Source organism: Microcebus murinus, chromosome 21, assembly GCF_040939455.1.
Source record: "Microcebus murinus isolate Inina chromosome 21, M.murinus_Inina_mat1.0, whole genome shotgun sequence".
Lineage (NCBI taxonomy): Eukaryota > Metazoa > Chordata > Mammalia > Primates > Cheirogaleidae > Microcebus > Microcebus murinus.
In genome coordinates, this window is record NC_134124.1 from 6,263,749 (window position 1) to 6,283,621 (window position 19,873).

The 19,873-nt window shown below is 36.0% G+C and overlaps 1 protein-coding gene and 1 long non-coding RNA gene across 5 annotated transcripts in view; one reads left to right on the forward strand and one right to left on the reverse strand.

The window, feature by feature from the left end:
• The window catches only part of LOC142863078 (uncharacterized), a 32,846-nt gene that overhangs the window by 11,583 nt on the left and 1,390 nt on the right, over positions 1 to 19,873 (reverse strand). The window lies entirely within an intron of this gene.
• Positions 491 to 19,624, forward strand: MYOT (myotilin). 4 transcript variants are annotated; one of them, XM_012748836.2, is made up of 10 exons: positions 491 to 598; positions 3,136 to 3,677; positions 7,994 to 8,168; positions 9,506 to 9,610; positions 12,416 to 12,465; positions 13,050 to 13,182; positions 14,352 to 14,559; positions 17,368 to 17,533; positions 18,652 to 18,785; positions 18,995 to 19,624. In XM_012748836.2, the coding sequence occupies exons 2-10, from the start codon at positions 3,343 to 3,345 to the stop codon at positions 19,165 to 19,167; spliced, it is 1,479 nt and encodes a 492-aa protein (XP_012604290.2). In that variant the 5' UTR covers positions 491 to 598; positions 3,136 to 3,342; the 3' UTR covers positions 19,168 to 19,624. The 4 variants fall into 4 exon arrangements, with proteins under 4 accessions (XP_012604290.2, XP_012604291.2, XP_020137758.2 ...); XM_012748837.2 differs by having other exon boundaries at positions 12,419 to 12,465; XM_020282169.2 differs by having other exon boundaries at positions 493 to 598; positions 3,255 to 3,677.

Below are 19,873 nucleotides of genomic sequence, written 5' to 3' on the forward strand. Positions count from 1 at the left end.
CAGAACAAACTGTAGGAATCCTAATCCATAATCACTCTCATTAGGCAAAAGAAAGACTTCATAGGAAGAATCATGCTATACAAATCAACTGAGAGCCCACCCCATCACTGGTCTTATTGCTAGAGAAGTCTTATTAGATAGAAGAACTTGTCTTGAAATACTATTTTCTTTTTAGTCCTTGTCTCTTAAACAGGAAAGATTCAAACCCTATGCCATAGTTTTAAAATGGAGTTTTCTTTATATTTTTTCCCATTTCCCAATTCGGTGTTCTTCCCTCTACATGAGCTTGCTAAAGCTCATAGTCAAAATTCATGTCTAAAATAAAGAGGCCTGCAAGAGAAGCTCATGTAATCCCACTCCTTAAATATCACTAAGACATCTGAGATATTGTTTAGATTGTGGACTCTTACTTTGACATACCAGCATAGGTAGATGGACAGGCAAGCACATCAGATGTCACTGTTTGGCAGCTGATAAAAGTCAGTGGTGCTATAATACTAAGCACAGAGCCACGAGATTAGTCTGTGAGAGAAGGAGATGCCTCCTTCCTTCTCTTCAGTAGTGGGTTAAACCCAGCTGGCACCCTTTGCAACTACGGGTAAGTCCTTTCTTTATTCCTCCTACAGTTTTGGGTTTTGTTTTTGTTTTTTTATCCAAAACTGAGCACTGTGGATAAAGATGATCTTCAGATAAAAAGTCTGAATTCCACAACATCATAATGGTTTTATAGTAAGATTTAAAAGAGAAAGTGACCCATTCGTTCCGTTGAGCCTGGAAGGCATTATACAAAGGATGGGGGGAAAGATAGTTATGTGTCATTATTTTTAAACCATATTTCCTTTAGAAGGGACACTTGATCTGGCTATAATTGTGGTGACGTCCTATGGCATCAAATATCCTCTATCAGTCTTTTGTGCATTAGAAAACAGGGAAAAAAGTTAAAATTTTTAACTTGGGAGACTCAATAGTATTTTATTTACAAAATCCTTGGAATTCATTTTACATTATTTGGAATAAAATGATGCTATCATGTAATAGAATCTATTATAGAATTGAATTATTTGAACAATAACTACAAACATGAAGAAAAGCCTTACAGAACTACCTGTGTAAACATGTGTATAAAATTTTGTTGAGACATGGATAAAGTGAAACTTTGAAAAAATATTTATTATTGAGCTTTAAAAAAATCACTAATTGTTAACTATGCAGGCCAATACCAAAATGTACAAGATCGCTGGCATTCTGAAAATACATATAAAGAAAAATAGGGAACACTTTTTAGAAAATATTATTGGCTATTTCTTAAGCAGTTTATTCCTTCCTATTTGAGATGAGTCTGAATAATTTGCCCTCCCAAAAAGGAACTCAGGAATCAAATACTGAATTCAATTCTGCAATAGAATGAGTAAACCGTAACTCCATAACTACTTTGCCTTGAAACAGACTTTCTTTGAGAAGATCTAATTAAAGCCCTCCTTCTGGATGTTTTCCCCCCAACAATACAAAGGCCTAATGTAGTTCGTTTCCAACATGAAACATTCTAGTTGAATGTATTTGTGTTCATAAACTTGAAATTAAGAAATATATAACTTTTTAAGTATTCTTTTTCAATAGAGTCTTTCTCTTGGCTGTTCAGTTGCATTTTTATTCTTTCCTAAAACTGCTAGCTTTAATTTAAACTATATAAATAACCTTAGGATAAAGGTGTTTGGTCTGGAAAAGTTTCATTAACAGTATTTATTTCAAGATAATAACTAAAATAACTATAAGACTTTGTTTCAATGATAATAAACAATTTGGTTAACTTATCAGTTAAAAGATTTATCATTATCTCAGTACTTGCTTATACTATGTGAAACAAAGTATGTAAACGTATTTTGAATTAAATTATCTGCTATTTTGAATAAAAATAGGACTAGTGTTACAACAATTTACAAGGCTAGTCTTTGTGTGTAATGTCCATACATAGTCCACTTAGATTTACCATACTAATGGGAAAAAATCAGAGGCAAATATAATTCTTCAAGGTTGTACTTAATGGCAAATGTTTCACCTAAGGAAAAATGGGGATCTACCGTAGAAGGCAGGAGGGCTACTGCAGAGCTCAGTAAGAGAAAGACACCACCTTTTCTTGGTGAGGTGTAGACTAGCTCCATAGGTGTCTTACTTGATTTCAATACTTCCTGTTTGCCATTTGAAAAGAAAAAGTAAAAGAGGAGCTCAAACAATTTCAAAATTAGTCTAAAATACATATTAAACAAATGAACGTAAAGCTCTAAATAATTAAGAGAACACAAAGACCAATAACTAAAAAGTACAGTCTAAAACCAGAAGAAATTTACAAATGACTGTGGAGTGCAGTTTGTAATATACACACACAGTCACTCCCTAATTGTCATCTAGTTTGGTACTAAGGTCAATTTAGAATTAAGGGGAGAAAAAGCAAGCAGTGAACTGTAAGGTAAAAAAAAAAATTCACTCAAAGTTGACAATAATGAATTGTAGATGTTCACTTTTACTTTATGAAACTGAGAAAGGCCAAAGGAATGAATATAGATATTAATGTATTTTACAAAAAGAAGCATATTGCTTCCTTTGGTTTGCCAAGATGTTATTTATTCATCAGAGACTACTGAGATATGAATTAATTGTTGTATCAGAAGGGCTATTAATCTATTTTGATGAGCAATGGGAAGAACTCAGACTGAATGAAAGCTGGCATGTTATATATTTAACTGCTACTAATTTAAAATCATCCAGTCTCTGGTGAATGAAACTGCAGCCTCTGGGCAAAAGCTAATCATGAGACCATAAAATTATCACCCCAAGCATCATCACATAATTTCTTTTCATAAAACTTGGAAAAGTCAACTTTGTGTTCCTAAGTCTTGAAGCCCCTGGGCATGCTATCACCCAGGGGCAAACACTAATGAATCCTTTTTCTTATTCTCTGGGGAAAAGTGATTTATGCAAAGATAGAAAAAAATAAATGAGAAATCTAAAAACTAGGAAAGTTCCACCTTGACATGACTTTAAAAGCACAAAAGCTAAAAAAAAAAAAAAAATGCACTCAAGGTTCTAAAGATGTTGTTTAAGCAAACATTGTAACTTAACTATTTTCTCCCTTTGAAGGAACAATATTCTTCAAAAGAAGCCCACTTCACCAAAGCCCAGCACACAGTATTCTCAGGATCTCAACAAGGGGCAGATCAAGGTTGCTTCTGATTCCTTGCAACTTTCTGTAATTCCAGGCTTGCACCCCAAATTCAGGACCCCACCCTTCCAGGAACAAACCACTATAGTGATAACCCGCCTTCATCTTCCGTGTATCAGCTAAGTATGTTTAACTACGAACGTCCAAAACACTTCATCCAGTCCCAAAACCCGTGTGGCTCCAGACTGCAGCCTCCTGGACCAGAAACCTCCAGCTTCTCTAGCCAGACCAAACAGTCTTCCATCGTCATCCAGCCCCGCCAGAGCACAGAGCAAAGGTTTTCTGCCTCTTCAACAGTGAGCTCGCACATCACCATGTCCTCCTCTGCTTTCCCTGGCTCTAACCCAGGCCAAAGAGTTACAGCCACCTATAACCAGTCCCCTGCCAGCTTCCTCAGCTCCATATTACCATCACAGCCTGATTACAGTAGCAGTAAAATCCCTTCCACTGTGGACTCCAAGTAAGTGAATTTTTATACACTGCATGTACAGTGAGTTCACATCTGAGGAGTTGGGGGAGGTATGCTGCAGTATTCTTTACTATCCAAAAAGGCAAGGTGACCTTATGGTTTCATTCCATAACTCTCCTAGAACACATTGAACCAGGGTACTGGCAGTAAGAGGTCATCTGACCCATTCTCCAGTATCCAGGCTGAGCTGAATCCAAATTACTTAATATCTCATACAATTACTTACCCATTACTTCCCATCTTTGGAAGAAAAAGATTTCTAACATACCCAAGAACAATAAACTTTTCCTCTAGTCCTAAACTAAGCTCCTCATGCTGTATATTCAATTCCTCTGGTTCTGGGCTCAGCTGAGATGAGGAACACCTGTCTGCTCTTCCTCAGATAGGATTTCCTCTCACATAAGCAGAGGCTATTAAGTTTCTTCTCAGTCTTAGTCTTTTCTTCCTATCTATTTTCCCCTCTAATCTTGAATATCCACTTAGCTAAAAAAATTTTTAATTAACAAATTTAAAAAAATCTGAGACTCAGACACTCAAGTGTATGAATTTTTCTTACTACAATCAGAAGAAGGAAGGCTTGAATAGATGAAGGCTTATGACCTTAAGTTTCCTTTGGCAATTAGAACCATACCTTGTTCAACTTGGCTGGGCTGATCTAAATACAGGGAAGAATACCTAAAGCCTTATGCAAGCATGTGCTATTTCCATAGCCGTAAGGCTTTCCTAAGAGAACCTGATATGAAAAAGGACATAGTGGTTATGGTTGTGCTTTTTTTAAAACATGAACTTTGTGCTTATGCAAACTTCAGGCTATATCAGTTTTCCTTTTCCTTGGCTGAGCAGAACATCAGAGAATTAAATCAGAGGCATCTCAAAAATTGTCTGATGGAATATGCTTTGTTGAGGGCTTACTGACACATCTACTCATACTTGCTAAGTTCTCATAGTCTTCTTTAGAGGCTAATTTTTCTAAAAATTCGTATTATTGGTGACAACTCTGGAAACCTAGTTAAACTGACTACAGCAACTTGCAAAGAAACCTTTTCAATATTTTAAAAAATAAAAATCTGAAAAACCAAAAGCATTTTCTAGCAACCTACAGACAGTAAGTTGAACCATTTGAAATGGTTGATAGTCAACCGTTTTTGACCTACAAAAATGGCATTCTCATAGGTTTGACCAAATATTTTAACAGGACACCTTCAAGAATTAACCACCCCGTCTCTCTTCCTTCCCAAATTCCATTATACCGATGTCATCAATTATAGATCTTTCTTGACTACATTTACTCAGATTATCATTTTCCATCTAACTTTTTATTATTCCCAAATTTCTTATATGAGCATTTTAAAATCTAAAATAACTTTTCCTGACTACAATATTTTTCTTAGTAAAGTCTTATAGTCCTATTCCAAATTCCTACCCGGAAAAGAAAGCTATCAAACAAATATTCACTGAGCCTTAACCATGTACCTAGCTCTGCACACAGACCTAAGAAAAGAAAAAAGGCAAAAATAGAATAAGAAATAAAGCCTAGGAGTTTCCCAAACTACAGATCAAAGATCCAGCTTTAGCTGTTCCATTTTCAGAAACCATAGATAACTCTTTTAATCTTCCCATAGCTACTTGATACCCCTTCCACATCCAGCTGTACGGAGTGGAAAGTCTTGGCCCTTTGAACATTTGTGCACAACTCCCTCATTGTTATAACGGGCTCAAGTTTGCACCATCTTCTAAAATAATCCCTTGAATTATAACCTAGAGAAGTTTGAAAGCTTTATTTAGCTTTTTCATCAATAGGAAGCCCTTAAACAAACATTTTATTCAGTAGATTAAATCAGAGACTGAAAATTGAGGGGAACTCTTTAATTATTCCATCCAAAAAGCTGCTATGTGACATTGAGCAAGTACCTGACCTGCTCAATAATTCAGTTTTCTGATCTGTAACAATATTAAGAATTTAGGTAATTGATGATACAAAAAAAGGCCTATAAAGCAGTGTGACAGTATTATATTAGTTTACAAATTGGAGCAGGTACCAAGTCCTAACACTTATGTCACCTAAACTGGGAATAATGAGGGTATTCAGTGAATGAAGTGACTGAGGTACACATATATTGGTGATTCTCATTCTTGCTTTGGATAATCCTTCAGAATTTCACAGATATGACAGCCTGAAAATAATTATTCAATTGCTAATTTTATTTAACAAACATGTAACTTTTATAAAGATGGTAAGCTAGCATTAAAAAAAAAGGAGACGATTATAATTTCATATAGTTAGGGAAATATGCGATCTATAAGACCAAAGGAATTTTGCCACTTTGGCCTAGGAATTCGATCTTTAAAAAAAAAAAAATTCACTGTTTTTAAAAACACCTTGACCATTTACTTAACTAAACAAATCATTTACTTAACTAAACAAATCAACCATGAAGATCTGAAGATCTAAAATGTAAGGAGGGAAAATGTGTACCATCAACTTTCAATATAGAGTATCTTAAATACAATGAAAAACATTCATTCATTCAACTGACACTACCTCTTATTCTCATGCTTTGTGTTAGTGGATATAAATGATACACTGATAAGTAATAAGACATCTTTTTTCCTTCAGAATGTTTACACCCTAGTGATTACTAACCAAGTCCCCAAAGCCAGCAACTATTAAAACTCTGGCTCCACTTTGAGGACACATATTTCCATTTAGCTCACAAGTCCTTTTAATGATCCTTGAGAATATTTGGACAGAATCATGTCAGAGAACAGGCTAAGGCTGTCTCATCTGGATAGCTGGAGAACATTCGTTATAATAATGGTAAAATACTCATTGAGGGCAGTGGCCAGTTTCCTCGCATTAAACAGATTCATGTAGGCTAGCCCCTGTGGAACCATAAATGAATACACTAGGTAAAATCTGAACTAAGCACTGTGAAAAGTACTGAGCTACCTAACAGACCTAAAAATACAAGACTCCCTAAGTACTACCCCATCTTCTACCAGAATCAACAGGGGAACTATGAGACGGGCAAGGACACCTTAGAAGAAAATTTAGGATCAGAACTTTAAAAAGTTTTTTAACCAGACTCTTCAACTGCTATTCAAATGTGATTTTTTTCCCCAAATTCTTTTTTTTAGTTTACATTTTCTTCTTCTTCCTCTAATCATCCCTTTCTTTCTCTAAAAATCACTTCTGCAATGTTGAAGAAACTGTCATTAGTTTAGAAGTTATTTGCTATATAGTGTCATATGTGGATTTTCCAGAATATGAAATTAATAGAAATTGGAAATTACAGGAAAGTCAGAGACAGTGTAAACTGTAGACTCCATTCAAAGCTACAGAATATTCACTACATACCAGTTGTGTGCTGGTAAATGTCTAATAATCAGCTCTGGAGGAAAAAGCCATCATTTGCAGTATTTACCAATTTCCCTATTGTAAATACTTTCACTACCACCAATTTTAAATTATAAAATGGAATCAGGCCGGGCGCTGTGGCTCACGCCTGTAATCCTAGCTCTTGGGAGGCCGAGGCGGGCGGATCGCTCGAGGTCAGGAGTTCAAAACCAGCCTGAGCAAGAGCGAGACCCCGTCTCTACTATAAATAGAAAGAAATTAATTGGCCAACTGATATATATATAAAAAATTAGCCGGGCATGGTGGCGCATGCCTGTAGTCCCAGCTACTCGGGAGGCTGAGGCAGAAGGATCACTCAAGCCCAGGAGTTTGAGGTTGCTGTGAGCTAGGTTGACGCCACGGCACTCACTCTAGCCTGGACAACAAAGCGAGACTCTGTCTCAAAAAAAAAAAAAAAAAAAAAAAAAAAAAAAAAAAAAAAAAATTGGAATCACAGGTAGCTGAAACAGATGCTCTCTTGAGCCCATATGAGCAAGCATCAGCACACCACTCCTTAAAATCTTTCCATAAATCAAACTTAAGAAATTCAGTCATAAGACTGGAAGAGCTCTCAAGCTGCCATTAACTAGACTTACTCTCACATTCTTTAGGGAAGATCTTCAAGGAAGATGTTTTCCTTATTTCTAATCTAAATCTTTCCTCTTGCCACTTAATTTTCATTTGCCGAAAGAGAAAAAAAAAAAAAAAAGTGGTAGTCATTCTTATAAAATCCTTCTTGACTGTTACGAGGGCAATCAGTATTTTTAATAATACTATTAAAAGTAGTACTAAGTGGTAAACTCAACATACCTAAAGGTGACTTACAAAACACAGCCAATTCTATTTTAGATACCACATTTTACTTTAAAGATCTTCTTTTTAGAAAATCTTTTCTTTTTCCTTTTTAAAGCTATCAACAATCCTCAGCTGGCCAACCTATAAATGCTAAGCCATCCTACACTGCAAATGCTAAGCCCACACCAAGGACTCCTGATCATGAAATACAAGGATCAAAAGAAGCTCTGATTCAAGATTTGGAGAGAAAGCTGAAATGCAAGGACACCCTTCTTCATAATGGAAATCAAGTGGGCAAGATGTCTATTTTGTACAAAAAGCCAATTAAATTATAAAATCTAATTTCAATAAAAAAGTTCTTTCTGTCTCACAGATCTATGTCCATATAATCAGCAAAGAATAAGATTATCTTAAAAGTAGGAATATTTGGGTCCTACACTGTATCTCTCTGCATGAAATCACCTCTTGATTTTCAGTAGTAAAAGAATGAAGCAAATGAAAAATCAGTCTGAATGATTTAATGAAAATTTTGTTTTAAGCATTACCCTCATAAAATATGTCTGATGGCCAAATAACTAATGGGAAATACTGTTAACCCAATTTCTTGTGTACTTTGGTGTGTAATACTGATGGACAATTATAGCTATAATTCTTATTATGTAGCTCTTACTGTGAACATTATATTACTCATTTATCTTTTTTGTTTTTGTTGTTTTTAAGAGACAGGGTCTCATTCTGTCTCCCAGGCTGAAGTGCAGGAGCAAGATCACAGCTTGCTATAGCCTCAAATTCCTGGCCTCAAGCAATCCTCCTGCATCAGCCTCCCAAAGTGCTGGGATTACAGGCATGAGCCATCATGCCTAGCCCACTCTCTTATCTTCAAAATACTACTCTACGCCTTTTGCGTATCAGTTGCACTGCTCTCAATCAGAAGTTAGTACAAATATTCAGTGTTCATCTAATAAAAGTTATTTCTGAATGTGAGGATATGCAGTACTATATTAAAAAATAGGCTGGGCACTATGGCTCATGGCTGTAAAGCCAGCATTTTGGGAAGCTGAGGCAAGAGGATCACTCGAGCCCAGGAGTTTAGAATCAGCCTGGGGAACACAGTGAGACTTCATCTCTTTAAAAAAGACTATACGCATGTGCCTATAGTCCCACTTACCTGGGAGGCTGAGGCAGGAGAATCACTTGAGATCACCAGAATTCAAGGTTACAAGGATCTATGATTGGGCCACTGCACTCTGGCCTGGATGACCCTGTCTCAAAGAAAGAAAAGCAAAACACAAGGCAGAGTGGAACATGCAGAACAAAAGGGAAGAGGAATTATTTCCCTTTTCTTGGGAAAGCCTTATTTAAGGGTGATTATGCCTGCCTGCCTTTCATAGGAGCAAAATGCAAGCCGAAGTCAATCTTTACTAGAGATGAGGGAAGTGGCACTAGAACGAAAGGAAAATGCTTTGAATGAAAGAAAAGTCTCTTTTAAAAACATAAAATCTATCTACGGTTCAATAGATAGAACCATATTTCTTTGAAGTTCTGACTTAACAGTGTTTTTAAGGTATGTCTGCACAAACATCTTTTATTAAATCTCATTACTGTCTCCTTATTAACTTCTTTAAAGCGGCTAACGTATGAGGAGAAGATGGCTCGCAGATTGCTAGGACCCCAGAATGCAGCTGTCGTGTTTCAAGCTCAAAATGACAGTGATGCACAAGATTTGCCACAGGTAAATTATTAATAAAATAATCTTTATCTAACTGGAGAACTTTTATTCTGTGCAATTTTTAAATGTCTGCTTTTCTAAATGATTATAAATAGCATTTGAAATAAAAGTCAATCACTTCCATTCTCCATTAGATATATAGAGGCCATGATGGGCACATATATGTATCTACATTTAAGATTTTACCCCATTTTCTGGTAGTTCTAATATCCAGATACAAAATGTCACAAAGTCAAAACACCAGAAGGCTAATGGTATCACTTTTTATCTGGACATCTAGGGGTCAGAAAGACCTAGGACTCTTTCTACAATGTCTACATGGACAGAAAATTTATGAGTTATAAATCTCTAATAGAGTAGAAGTTAAAACTCTAAAGTAATTATAACCTTTTCACATAAGCTGTTTATCATTTCAATGTTTTAAAATTTACTCGTGGTACTAAGGCAATATCCAATACCTTCTGCCATGTTCAAAAATGCTTATTAAAAAAAATTCTTATGAGTAACAGCTCTAAGATTAACAAAAGCATCCTTTGCAAGGAAGGATTAACTTTACAGAGAGCATAAAGTAAAATTCCACAGGCTTGTGCCTAACCAACTTGATTTTAACAAGTAAACTTAACCCCAAACAGAAATGTACAGTTGGAGAGGCAGACTGAAGTGTTAATGCTCTGTCTTCCTTCTACAGTTACCTCATTCCTTCCCAAAAAGTCTACAAGAAGCTGGGAGGCAAAAAGGTGAAATTAGGAACTCAAGAGTTCTAGCTTCCAAGTATAGAAAACAGAAAATAAGATTTTTGTTCTGTTCAATGAGACTAGACCTACTAAAAAGGGTGGAGCAGGGTCTAATGGAGCAAGAACTAGACACTGAAAAGAGAACTTAAATTTTTTTGGCTACTAAACAGTTTATGCATTCATTTGTTCAACTAATTTACATGGAGCACCTACTGTGTTTTGGGCTCTGGACCTAGAACAATAGGTTACAGCAAGAATGAGACACAAATCCATCTCTATTAGTGGAAATTACTCAAGGCAATGCTATACTGATGATGGTTTGTTATAAATGCATAGTATATGATTCCAAGGGCAAAGTTGTACTGTTTTTCTTATTCCTTAAAACCTTTAAAATGAAGATGATAATAGTAGGCAAAAGATAGCGGTAGAAGCATATTATTATGAAACCAGAAAAGACAGATCTTACTCCTTTTGTATACTTTAAACATTATACCCAAATAATACAAAATGTTATCAAACTATGATATAACTGAAATACCACATCTCCGAATATAACCACATACATGTTCAAACCACCACTATAGAAAAAATCAAAACCTTAATTTGGATATTTTTTTGTTTGTTTTTGAGACAGAGTTTGACTGTTGCCCAGGCTAGAGTGCCGTGGCGTCAGCCTAGCACACAGTAACCTCAAACTCCTGGGCTCAAGCAATCCTACTGTCTCAGCCTCCTGAGTAGCTGGGACTATAGGCATGCACCACCATATGCCTGGCTAATTTTTCTATGTTGGCCAATTGGTTTTTAGTTGGCCAATTAATTTCTATTTTTTTGGTAGAGACAGGGTCTCACTCTTGCTCAAGCTGGTTTCAAACTCCTGACCTTGAGTGATCCGCCCCCCTTGACCTTTCAGAGTGCTAGGATTACAGGCGTGAGTCACTGCGCCCGGCCGGATATTTTGAATTTAGTTGTATTACTTTTATGTTACAAAAAAATTAGTTGATTCAATCACTGAATTGACCAGTTGTTTTAATATTTTTCTTAGGGAATCTTAAGACTAGCCAAAAGTTGTTACTGAGTTCTAAGACTTTTGTTTTAAAATGACAAAATACATTAGCTAAACAGATGTGTACCAAAATAAATTATTTGTACTCAGATTTTCTGTGTCCCTAATGCAGATTTAGCTCAGATATTTCGATAGAGACTATATTTTCTACCTCTTTGTATTTCCCACTGCCAAGCACAGTGAAATACAAATAATAGGCATTTATTTACTTATTTAGAGACAGGGTCTCACTATGTTGCTCAGGCTGGTCTCCAACTCCCAGACCCACACAACCCTCCCACCTCAGCCTCCTGAGTAGCTGGGTTTACAGGCACATGCGCACTATTTAATCACTTAATTAATTATAATTGTCATCAATTCCTGATTCTATTTGCAAACAGTAATAACCTTCTAGTGTTCAGACATCAACCCTAAAAGATGTTTGCTTAAGTTAACAGTATCTTTATTAAATAAGAAGTAATTAATGCTATTTCTCCAAGCTTTTTCATAGCTCTACACATATCTTCCATGGTGTTCATCTGGATTTTGTGCCAGGAGCTAAAAAGAGAAGTATTTTCCAGTCTAATATGTGTTTACTGCTGTTGATGCCACTTTTAAGCAGTAGGCATAATACCTTCTATCTACTGCCAAGACAAGTGACTGCATATCTATTCCTGTTTTACTAAAGGACAATCTGTACTATGCGCTCCCATTTCAAATACACCAGGAGGACATATCACCCTTTGTCATAAAATAGTCATCTGAAAAGTGAATCACCATCAATTCTAAGTCTAGCTAATTTTCATAAATACTTTCATAAATATTACTTGTTGAATAGTCTATTAATTCTAGGGATTTCAGTAGTAGGTTAATGCACAATATTTTAAATGTTCAAAAGCTGAATATATAGAACTTACTATGACTATACAAATATAGCCAAAACAGAAATGTTCCTTTCAACAACTACTTAATTCTGTTTCATCTCAAGCTAACAACTGCATGTTAACATTCTAACTTTGTTTTAATTTCAAGCAGCACAACTCAGAACATGCACGATTGCAAGTTCCTACATCACAAGTAAGGTAAAAATTTTAATTTTTAAAGAAATATGTTTTGTACCTAAAATATTTTCAGCTTAAAAATGTAATATTTATAAAGCCCTCAAGCCTACTATAGTAAGCTTTACCTTTTTAAAAACACTATATTTTCTAATGTCTGAGATAATGATTGAAATTTTTATGTTAAGTATCAGAACTATCACAGAGGTATTTTTTTTAATGTTTTGGTCAAATAAGCCAGGGCCATGTTTTCATGTTAAACAACTTTCTCATGACAATGGAAACCCAATTCTAATTATATAACCTTTGCAGGTGGTAAGAATAAGCTACAGTATACTCTGCATTTTAATAGATCAATTTATCAATTTATAGTACTATAGAGACAAAGATGTACAATTTGTACCAGGTGTTTCTAAATTGCTACCATTTCTAATAGTCCTCAAATATGCCACAGCTAAATACAGTCCTAAGGCCTCTCTCTATTGTTACTATACTATCAGATCAAATAGTAGACTCTGGAGTTTCAAATTTGATGGTTAAATTATATTTGTGTAAAGGAAAAGCAATGACAATATTTATGCATAGTTATTATAAAAATATTTTTATAGAAGTAGATCATCCTCAAGGGGAGATGTGAATGATCAGGACGCAATCCAGGAGAAATTTTACCCACCACGTTTCATTCAAGTGCCAGAGAACATGTCAATTGAAGAAGGAAGATTCTGCAGAATGGACTTCAAAGTAAGATTTTTAAAGTATTGGAGGGAAATTAACAACGGGACACCAAGTATTGAAAAATGTCCTCTTCCAGCTCACACCTGTAATCCTAGAACTTTGGGAGGCTGAGGCGGGAGGATCACTTGAGCCCACAATTCGAGGCTGCAGTGAGCTATGATCACACCACTGTACCCAGCTTAAGTGACAGAGCTCTAAGTGACAAAGAGACTCTTAAAAGAAAAATGTCCTTTCTATTTCATAGCTTGCTACACAGATTGAAAATCGTGTTACGGTGGATAAGAACACAAATTCTGGAATCAAGCTGACCTAGATTTGAATCCTGGTTCTGCTACTTTCCAGCTGTATAAACTTAGACAAGGCACTTAACCTCTGTGCTTTTGTCTCTTCTGTAAAATGGGAATAACAAATATACCTACCTCTGAAAATTAAAGCTCTGAAAATTAAAGCTCTGAAAATTAACTGAGTAAATAGGTATGCCTAATAAATATGTAAGTGAAGCTATCAGAACAACAGGATTTCTAAAGTATAATGCCTCTCTAATTTTCCTCCATCAAGAAATTCAAGACACCCTGCTTTCTTTTGTCCTAGCTCTCAAGCTAGAATAGCTCTTTAGAAGAGACCATATTTTTATTGCCTTCATTTTGGAGAACTTTTTCTTGTAAAATTTTTCCCAGATTCCTTATGACTTAAAATTAGTGTTACGGCTTAACACTGAATTTGATTGTTAAGTCTTACATAAAAACATTTAACAAACTGCCATTTATTTACCAAAGAACACTCTGTTTTAGAAAAATTACCCATTAGATCAGCAAGTCTCATATATATGTGCCTTTAGCCAGAAAAACTGTATTGACTTTCATATTCCTGTGGAAACTAATATAAATGAATGTTCTAAATATAGTAATTAGGAGATCATAAAGAGACTGAGATTACATGTAAAAGAGCTAGATGTGGTTTAAGTTGGTCTGAAAACATTATTACTATATTAATGTCAAGAATCTTAATTTCCCCTTTTGTTTAAAACATTATAAATATCCTTTTAAGCTTTTGCTTTGCATTTTATTCATAAACCCACTCAGATACTGGAATTGTTAAAATTCATAAATGGACAAAAGGGTTCCAGTAGTGCTAGACTTTAAAATTCTAACATCTCCTTCTGTTTTTGATTCTAGGTGAGCGGACTGCCAGCTCCTGATGTGTCATGGTATCTAAACGGAAGACCAGTTCAATCAGATGATTTGCACAAAATGATAGTGTCTGAGAAGGGTTTTCATTCACTCATCTTTGAAGTGGTCAGAACTTCAGATGCAGGGGCTTACGCATGTGTTGCCAGGAATAGAGCGGGAGAAGCCACCTTCACTGTGCAGCTGGATGTCCTTGGTAAGCCTCCAAAGAGATCTTTGAGAGTTCCTTAAAATCTAGCAGTATTGGGGGGGAAATGGGCATTTATTGAAACCTTAAAATCTGTACCCCCATAATATGCCAAAATAAAAAAAAAATCTAGCAGTATTGAAGAAGTATTTGTAATGAAAGTATTAAAACGATAAGCCCAGACAACTTCCTATTTAAGGCTAATGTCTACACAACCTAGTGGAATGCCCATTTTTATTTACAAGCCATAGAACAGCAAGAAAAAGATGTTTTTAAGGGAAGGTCAATGAAACTAGAATGACAAATCTACCAGGAAAGCTTTTCTGGGAAGGAAATAAATCACACAATTTTTGACAGACTGAATAAGGTAGTATAAGCATTTCTAGATGTAACTATAGGGTCTCAAAGTGAAAGTTTTAGTCTAATGATTTCTCTGGGCTACAGTCTTAAACAACCAATCTGCCTCATGTTTTTATCCAGAATTGTCACAATCTATCATAATTTTAAATGCATAGCTTAAAACTGAAGAGTAGTCCAGGCACAGTGGCTCACACCTATAATCCTAGCACTCCAGGAGGCCAAGGTGGGAAGATTGCTTCAGGCCAGTGATTGAGACCCCATCTCTACAAAAAATAGAAAAACATTAGCCAAGCATGGTGGTGTGGGCCTGTAGTCCAGTTATTTGAGGAGGCGTAGTTGAGACAGGAGAATCACTTGAGCCCAGGAGTTTGATGTTGCAGTGAACTATGATGATGCCATTGCACTCCAGCCCAGTGACAGAGTGAGACTCTGTCTTAAAAAAAAAAAACCTGGCCGGGCGCAGTGGCTCACGCCTGTAATCCTAGCACTCTGGGAGGCCGAGGCAGGCGGATTGCTCAAGGTCAGGAGTTCAAAACCAGCCTGAGCGAGACCCCGGCTCTACCATAAAAATAGAAAGAAATTAATTGGCCAACTAATATATATATATATATAAATCAGCCAGGCATGGTGGCTCATGCCTGTAGTCCCAGCTACCCGGGAGGCTGAGGCAGGAGGATCGCTTGAGCCCAGGAGTTTGAGGTTGCTGTGAGCTAGGCTGATGCCACGGCACTCACTCTAGCCTAGGCAAGAAAGCGAGACTCTGTCTCAAAAAAAAAAAAAAAAAAAAAAAACCTAAGCCGGGCGTGGTGGCTCACGCCTGTAATCCTAGCACTCTGGGAGGCTGAGGCGGGTGGATTGCTCAAGATCAGGAGTTCGAAACCAGCCTGAGCAAGAGCGAGACCCCGTTTCTACTATAAATAGAAAGAAATTAATTGGCCAACTAATATATATATAAAATTAGCCGGGCATGGTGGCACATGCCTGTAGTCCCAGCTACTCGGGAGGCTGAGGCAGCAGGATTGCTTGAGCCCAGGAGTTTGAGGTTGCTGTGAGCTAGGCTGACGCCACGGCACTCACTCTAGCCTGGGCAACAAGCGAGACTCTGTCTCAAAAAAAAAAAACAAAAAAAAACCAAATAAACCTGAAGAATAAATATCAACTTTCATCTTTACACTATGTCCTTTTTACTAGGAAACTAATCTCTGATAATAACAATAACATTCGTACTTGCTTTAGAAAACAGGTATAACAAAACTCATCTCAAATCTGTCTTAAGGCAGTTTTTGTAAAACAGGTGTCTGGTTTTAAAATTTACAATTTAAATGCTTTCAAAATACAGGTTGAATATCCCTAATCTGAAATCTGAGATGCCCCCAAATCAACATGATGCTCAAGAAAAACGTTCATTGGAGCATTTTGGATTTTCTGATTAAGGGTTCTCAACCGGTATACAGCAAATGTTCCAAAATCCAAAATATTTTGAAATCTGAAATACTTCTGGTCCCAAGCAGTGTGGATAAGGGATACCCAACCTATACCACATCTGTAATAGTTTAAGCCATGGTGTACTGCATAGGAGATATTTTGCTATAATTCACTGTTATTGTATAAAAGCTTGATCAGGTTAAATTATTAACTATGTTTTTGAATTTGTATTCTACTCAGATCAATAAAAAAGTCTTTAAGATTATTCTATGATATATTGAAGGGCTTCAATCAATCTGAGGGAAAAACTAGTGAGCCACAAAATTCAAGTGATTACATTTGGGGCAAATCCTGTTTGTACCAATGGCTTCAGAAATACTATAATATTAGAGTGGAAAGAAATCTTGGCTGGCATCTGTCTAACCATTTCTCCTTCAGAAAAGCCAGGGTTTTTATAGTGCTGTACGATCATTTCCCCTTTTCCTCAGGTAGCTGAAGAAAAGTAAAGTCATAATAATTACTGATATTTGTATATTACTTTACTAGTTTACAAATTATTTCTTCGATTGCTCCTCCCCATTATTTTGTGTGGTAGGCACAACAGTCACTACCATCTGATTTTTTATTTTATTTTTGCAATAGACAAAACTGAAGCTCAGAGAAATTAAACAAAATTTTCCCAATTTGACTGGCTCATGAAGCCAGTAAAGAAGCTGAACCCAAGAAGTCTGGACATTCTTTCCACCACTCATGCTGCCTCTCCCTATAGATGAGATGATAAATGAGAACATGACAAATTATTTGAATGAAACATGATTATAAATACAACAAATCATTACACTACAGTTTTAGAAGTTTGAATGGTATAATAAAATAGTATCATATACTATTTTTACTAAAACTAAAAGTTTCCAATTCTGTTGTTGCTTTTCAACACTTTAATATCAACATATAAATTTCATAATGCTTTGGTTTGATTTAATATCTTTTTTATAATATTTCACATACTTTAATTTTTTTATTAATATACAGCAAAAGAACATAAAAGAGCACCAATGTTTATCTACAAACCACAGAGCAAAAAAGTTTTTGAGGGGGAATCAGTGAAACTAGAATGCCAAATTTCAGCTATACCTCCACCAAAGCTTTTCTGGAAAAGAAATAATGAAATGGTACAATTCAACACAGACCGAATAAGGTAGGATATATATTTCTAAACTTACTATCATTTATTTGGGTGAATCCAGTTATATTTCAACATACCTCATAAATGGCATGCAATTATGATCTGAATTTGTCTAGTTTTTAAAAGATATATAATAAAACTGCATTAAGCCAGATTCCACTAATCAGAAATTTAAGGCATAAAGGCAGCTAGGGGCCAGGCGGCCCGGTGGCTCATGCCTGTAATCCTAGCTCTCTGGGAGGCAGAGCTAGGCGGATCGTTTGAGCTCAGGAGTTCGAAAACAACCTGAGGGAGAGGGAGACCCGTCTCTACTATAAATAGAAACAAATTAATTGGCCAACTAATATATATAGAGAAAATTAGCCGGGCATGGTGGCACATGCCTGTAGTCCCAGCTACTCGGGAGGCTGAGGCAGGAGGATTGCTTGAGCCCAGGAGTTTGAGGTTGCTGTGAGCTAGGCTGATGCCACAGCACTCACTGTAGCCTGGGCAACAAAGTGAGACTCTGTCTCAAAAAAATAAATAAATACAAATAAAAAAAAGGCAGCTAGGATTTACCTTTTAATCAACAATGAAGAAAGATGTGCCTGGCACGGTGGCTCACACCTGTAATCCTAACACTCTGGCAGGCCGGGGAGGGCAGATCAAGGTCAGGAGTTCGAGACCAGCCTGAGCAAGAGCGAAACCTCGTCTCTACTAAAAATAGAGAGAAATTAATTGGCCAACTAAAAATACACAGAAAAAAAGTAGCCGGGCATGGTGGCGTATGCCTGTAGTCCCAGCTACTCGGGAGGCTGAGGCAGAAGGATCACTTGAGCCCAAGAGTCTGAGGTTGCTGTGAGCTAGGCTGACACCACGGCACTCTAGCCCAGGCAACAGAGTGAGACTCTGTCTCAAAAAAAATAAATAAATAAAGATGGCTCAAGGAAATAAATGACATGCACAAGAGGGGACATCTAATTCAAGAAAACCAATAGCTATTTGGCAATGAATAGATACACTACCAGAATTTTCAAATGCTTATTTTTTTCTTATATCTGACATGATTCTATATGTCAAAGATTTCACTTAAATAAACTTTTACAAAACAATTAATTCTTGTACTTTCATGTTTTGAATTTCTTTTTCAGTTTATATCATGATAACGCTGGAAGAGTTACTTTACTGATAAAAGATGTAAACAAGAAAGATGCTGGGTGGTATACTGTGTCTGCAGTTAATGAAGCTGGAGTGACCACATGTAACACAAGATTGGATGTTACAGGTAAGTCTCACCATCAACCCAAGTGTTATAAAGGATTTAACCAGGAAGACTGAATAAGAAATGCAAATCTCAATAAAGTACAATATCTGAGAGATTGTTTATACGTAATCAGTTTTGATTTTTTTTCTTTTCCTATCTAATAAATACCTAGCACAACCAATTTGTTCAGAACAGGTTTTCTGAATTAGCTTTTATTTGATCTATTTCAGCGCGTCCAAACCAAACTCTTCCAGCTCCTAAGCAGTTACGTGTTCGACCAACCTTCAGCAAATATTTAGCACTTAACGGGAGAGGTTTGGATGTGAAACAAGCTTTTAACCCGGAAGGAGAATTTCAGCGTCTGGCAGCTCAATCTGGACTTTATGAAAGTGAAGAACTTTAATAACTTTACCAACATTGGAAAATACACAGCTACACTATTAAGAATATTATTCAATTACATTTTTGAAATAAATCCATAGCTGTATTAACAGATTATGACTTTAATTAGGTAATATAGCTCATATATATTTATAATATTATTTATCCTTTGACTCTTGCACATTCTATCTACTCCCATTTGCTCACAGAAAATCTGGGTATATGGATTAGTAATTGTAGAATACTATCTTAAAATATGGGATTTTAACATTTAAGTCATACATACTTAACAATTACAGGTTATGAATTAATATCAACTTTTCAAACAAATTTAATGCTTGTACTAAGGTTAACTGGTACTGCTTTCTGAATACTGTTTTACCTGTTTTCTCTTGTAGGAATACTAACATGGTATTGATTATGTGAGTGTTCCATAGCTTTATGTTAAAATAGAATAAAATTCAAATATTTAAAACAGACTGCTTCCTCTTCACAAGTCTAGATCTTTAAAATAAAACATACGATTTTTTTTTTTTTTTTTTTAGAGACCAGGTCTCCCTCTTGCTCAGGCTGATCTCAAACTCCTGAGCTCAAGCGATCCTCCACCTCCCAGAGTGCTAGTATTACAGGCATGAGCCACACTTGGCCAAACCTTCTGGGTTTTATATATTAAACAACTAGGGATAACAAGTTTTAAAAGGACAACAATATTATATTCTAGAACAATA